The 5466-nt window shown below is 35.7% G+C and overlaps 1 protein-coding gene across 1 annotated transcript; it reads left to right on the plus strand.

Moving 5' to 3' along the window:
- Window positions 1–1959: 1959 nt before the first annotated feature.
- LOC109476832 (potential vesicular glutamate transporter vglu-3-like) lies at window positions 1960–5032 on the plus strand (the record flags this gene model as incomplete). Its single annotated transcript, XM_019777850.1, has 7 exons — window positions 1960–1965; window positions 2289–2404; window positions 2648–2759; window positions 3151–3238; window positions 3553–3639; window positions 4220–4281; window positions 4895–5032. Coding segments are annotated over exons 1-7 (609 nt in total), but the record flags the coding sequence as incomplete, so codon positions are not given.
- Window positions 5033–5466: the final 434 nt, after the last annotated feature.

Raw genomic sequence — 5466 nt, forward strand, 5'->3', positions numbered from 1 at the left:
ACGCATCACACCGCAGCAAAACGCACTGAATGCGGAAGTATTTCCACCACAACAACAAAATTAAGTCAAAGGTCTTTGTCTTGATTAAGTAATGAAATGATTGAAAAATTATTTGTAAAAACCATAGCAGGACCAGGGATGAGCATTTCTAATTAAAAATGAAATCCAATGCAAAGATCTTTGTACACATCATATCAGAAAATATCCTTGGGTTCTTCATGGGGCGGACGACAGTGACCCCAAGACTAAACCATCTGATAGACTATATGAAAACCGTTGGGTTAGAATTACGTTCTATCGAACATGATTCGCCGTTTCGATCTCTATAGCAGCAGAGTGGGACTTTTGGACCCCAATTTGACCATCGTAATTGTTCCATTTTGAGCTAAAAGCCACTCCTTAGCAGCTGAGCTGTCAGCTGTTAATGACAGGATGCTGCACTTTTGGGGGCGTTACTGCCAAAAGGTGCTACTCACTTAATATGACATGTTGCCCTTAAGGCAAATTGTCTGACAAACCTATCTCTTACCTCCCACGGGAACAGATCACGACGTTTACCAGAAATAGTGCCAATCAGTTTTTTTTATAGAATATCACTTATTAATGAGCTTAAAGGAGAAGTCATTCCTCGCAATATGGATCGGACGTTTGTTTGGTCTCCTTTTTTCTGGCTAGTTAACTATTGGAATTTTTCTCTGATAAAATTATGCGGATGAATACACACAGCTCTTGTGAACTGTGGTGTGGCGGAAAAGCTCATTCAGCAGGTCAGATGTGGGCAGACCACTTCAAGTGATTTCATCAGAAGGTAACCACATTCTTTCGGCTATAAATTCTGTACAGTTTCGAAAATTCTTTTGAATCACACCACGAAACATATTGTTTTCCCACGTGTGTCTTCTTCTTCTCCCGCCATTCTGTTAAATGGATTCAATTCTGCTGTTTTCAGCCAAATGATCTAAAATTTGGCACGAAGCGTATTCAGCACATATATAAGTCAGATGTGGACAGAAGGTAAGCACATTCTATTAGCTACAGATTCTATACAATTCCGGAATTTCTCTTGAGTCAATGGGCTGATATTAAACCAGGGTTATTCAATCCATTTAATGTATTGAATCTGAAGGAAGTATATAAATCCTTGCAATAATGTCACACCATGTCCCATGCATAACAGACTTTTTTGTCCCATGCGTAACAGACTGTCGGTTTTTATCCATTTCACAATTCACATTTGCCCTCAAATTCTCCCACTTATGTATTCAATGTGTACCCACATAGCTTCACATTTCTTTAACCCTTGTCCTGCTGACATTCCTGGCACAATGTTTTTCAATAATTTCATGTCGTAATTAGATCATAGACCCTCAAACTTTTTTTTTTGCTCTCTAGTGGCATAGTTACTTCCAAATCCATTGCGTTTTGCTGCGGTGTGATGCGTTGCACGAGAAATACCCCCAAATCGTACCTATACATGATGTTATATAGATGGTACTGTGTGTGCAGAACAACAATTGTTGAGCTCCTCGGGGCAAGGATTTTAAATTGCTTTACTAAATTTACATAAAAGTTACGGTTTTTAACGACGAGAGTGGTACCCCTCTAGTCTCTTTTTTTTCAGAAGACTGAAGAGTGCATCATGGTAGAAGCCAAAAAGGCAGACGCCATAGCTACGTCCGACAAACTGCTGTGTTTTCTACTCTTCGGGGCGACTCTAATTCAGTACGCAGGAAGAACCAGCGTCGCAGTTGTGCTGGTTGAATTACAGTTACCACCAGTTAATGATACAAACACAAATATCTCCAAGGTAAGCTATGGTAAAGACCTTGCAGTTCATTGACACAGCATTTTTTTACTTCGTAGTCAGAAAAAAACTAAACTTGTTTAACGTAGAACCACGTACATACAACCAACATGTTTATATGTTTAAAAAATACTCGAAATCTTTATACTTAAAATATGAAAGTAAACGCAAACAACCGTAATTTTGAAACACAGATCACACGGAATAAATTGCAGAAATCACTTCTGAATATTTTAAGTGACATCCGATACAAATACAAACGATACAAAAACAAACCACTCTAAACATATAGAAGAAATTCTCTAGTAGTAGAGTTCGATTTGTCGGTGAATATTGTTTTCCTAGATGTCTAACTTTATCATCGAACCGTAAGTTTGGTTATTATAAACGTTTTAGGAACACATTTACATTTTTTACAGACGTTTTGTGAAAAAAAAAGAATTAACTTAAGCCCTTTGTGTCTATATTTTTTTTTTCAAAACAGTCGCACATACAGTACAGTCAGTTCCAAGTAAACGCGATACTGAGTTCAATCTACATCGGTCAGCTGCCTTCAAGTTTCATCGGGGGTTATCTGGCCTATCGATATTCAGCTATTAGGTGAGTCTATACTGTTGATGATAAATATGCACATTAAATTTTTCAGATTGTGTAAATTTGCTGATTTCTTTCTAAAATTGATTGGTTAATTTGATAGAAAAAAAGGATCTGTTGACTTTAATACAATCATAATCATTGGTTTCTATCAAAATTTTGGAAACACATTTTGTTGAAAAAGAAACGTTTATTTTATGAATTATCTACATGGCTATTTTTGTAACCATATTCCCCCAAAATATTCAGGATTTTCCTGGCGTCATTTGGTGCCGGCTCCATTGTCCATGTCCTTGGTCCTGTCATGTTTGGCAACTTTAGAACTGCAGTGATCCACCGTGTCTTGGCAGGCCTGGTAGAGGTAAGACTTGTAGTTTTCAAACAACAATAATAAGAAATACTAATAATATAACGCAATGCTCACCATTTTTGAAGATAAAGGCTTGAGATCCAAAAATTAGACAGAACAGGTTTTAATATTATGTCAGGCTGATGACATCAATTATACGTTAACAGTTAGTATTTTGCAGTTGATATTACGAGTCTTCAGGTATTTAGATTTAACATTGTCAGTTTCAAAGTTGGGTTATTTAGTATTATATGCATACTTTGTTGTTGGGGTTGTTTCCATATCCAGTTCAAAATTCAATTTTTTATTGGTTATCATGCACATGTCAATGCACTTCCAAAGTTATGATTGGTGCCATTGCCAGTACTGTTAATTTATTGTTTTCTTTTTTTTTTAATATCAGGGACTATGCGAACCCGCCGCATTTGGCGTGCTAAGCCAAACCTTAACACCAAGGCAAAGTGCAAGAGTTTCCCCCTATATCTTTGCAGGTAATATATCAAAAGGTTGTCTTGACTTAAGCTAATTAAAATCATCAAATAAATAAAAACATTTGACCATTTCAGTAAATACTAAAACACATTTTAGGTAATAATGTCCAATTTTATGAATTCATAATCGTCTATTTTTGTTATGTGTTTAAGCTAAAGATTGAATTAAAATGCGTTGAAAATCGGCGTTTTTATGGTAGATGCAATGATTAAAAATGCAATGTGAAGAAACATTTGCATAAACAAGGTGTTTACTGGAAAATATGAGTACATTTAAACCTGGTTGACAATGCATTTTTTCTTCAATGTTTTAGCATACTACTTTGGCCAGTCTCTTGGAAAAATCTCAACAGGCTTTTTGACGCAAAGACTGGCCTGGCAGACAGCATTCTACGTGTTTGGTAAGTTAACCATTTAAACTTTGAAAAAGACTTTCAAAATGTAAGGCAAAAAGTTCACGTGATCATAGTTTTAATCATATATTGTAATTATAAAAGCTTAATTAATATACTTTTTGTAGCGTCTGTTTAGATGTACATTTGTAACTATGTTTGTGCTTTAGCAATTAATTTTTTGTGTTCTTCAGCAATTGAAAATGTCTGGGCAAATTTGTATAATGTAATATTGCTCTTAATTGATGTTATTAATTAATGCTAAATATTCATGTTACTCACCAAAACCTAGCAAAGGATAATTCAGGCTCGTATTTTCTCTATTGATTAATGTTCTGTGTGCAGAACGTAATGACGCTTATAGTATTATTAGTATTGTTATTACATAGCAAATGTAAACATTTGTTATGATGTTTGTATTTCAAATGTATGTAAGAGTGGTGTAAAGTCACTAATTGCAGGTAAGTGAAATACACAAGTAAGCTGTATTTTATAAAGGAGTGCTATGAACAACTTATTGATTTTCATAAATATGCAGGGGGCCTGGGGATAACGTGGGCAGCCGTTTCGGTTGGATTTGCACTTACAGGCTTGGGTGAGAGGCAAGATGCACTGGATACACAAAGTCAGGACAAAGAGGGTTTCAAAACGGTAAGAAATAAGACGAACTTCACTATGTAATATAATAGTACAGATGTATGCAGAAAAGGTTGCCTTATATGTCAATGACCAAACATTTTATCAGCATTTCATTTATTTTATATCTATTTTTTAATCATATTTGATCAATTATAAAGATGTTGGTGTTACAAATGCATTTGATCCAGGATAAGTATATCAAGACTAATGAGATCCTTCATATTTCCTTTTTACAACGCAATTTTAACACTAGATTACGTCATAAGCTTGTTCAAAATTTGGACTTACATGGTATTGTTGTAGCATGAATTTACATGCTGGTGGAATACGGTCATCAAAACGTCGACTAATGTTAAAAATGTAGTTGTAAACAAAATATCTAATTGCTTCCCAATTATCGCGTGTGTGTGTGTGTGTTTGTGTATGTATCTGTGTGTGTGTGTGTGAACGTGTGTGTGTGTGTGTGTGTGAGTGTGTGTGTGTGTGTGTGTGTGTGTGTGTGTGTGTGTGTGTGTGTGTGTGTGTGTGTGTGTGAATGTGTGTCTGTGTGTGTGTGTGCGTGTGTGTGCTTCGTGTTTCAGGGTTGGTTGTGTTATAATGTATCAAATCTATGTTTTCTCTGTAGAAAGGTGTTCCATTCTGTCACATCTTCACGTCTCCTGCCGTCTGGGCCTACGTTATGATTCTAGCAGCATCCTACGTTTGGGAGCCAACTCTCCTGCCCCTGTACTTTCAGCAAAGCTTCGGGGTACAGGTCGAACTGGTAAGTTATGCTTTACATATGCATTTTGGATAATTAGGACGATGCAAATTCTTTACATAGCTTTACTAGTTAAAATCAACCCTACTCAAAGCAAATAAGCGACATTCAGAAAGTACAGCTACGAAACTATGACGCCTTATGGGTGTGTTTAAAATATGTAAACAAAAGTTTTTTTTTTTTTTAATGTAACTTCAACCCTATTCAGACAGGCTCAACAAAAAAAATAAAACATAATACGAAACAAGTATAATCTTAATATACTTAGTATAATCTTAATATACTTATTATACAAGTATAATCTTAATATACTTGGCAAAGAAAGAAATTATTTAACATTGCTTGACACTTCTAAACACGTGTGGAATCCTTAAAGGGAAACCTGCAGTACCAAGGGCCTACACTGTTGAACAGTCTTGCTGCTGATCTGCGGCAAC

Source organism: Branchiostoma belcheri, unplaced genomic scaffold, assembly GCF_001625305.1.
Source record: "Branchiostoma belcheri isolate BF01 breed outbred unplaced genomic scaffold, Haploidv18h27 scaffold391, whole genome shotgun sequence".
Taxonomy (NCBI): domain Eukaryota; kingdom Metazoa; phylum Chordata; class Leptocardii; order Amphioxiformes; family Branchiostomatidae; genus Branchiostoma; species Branchiostoma belcheri.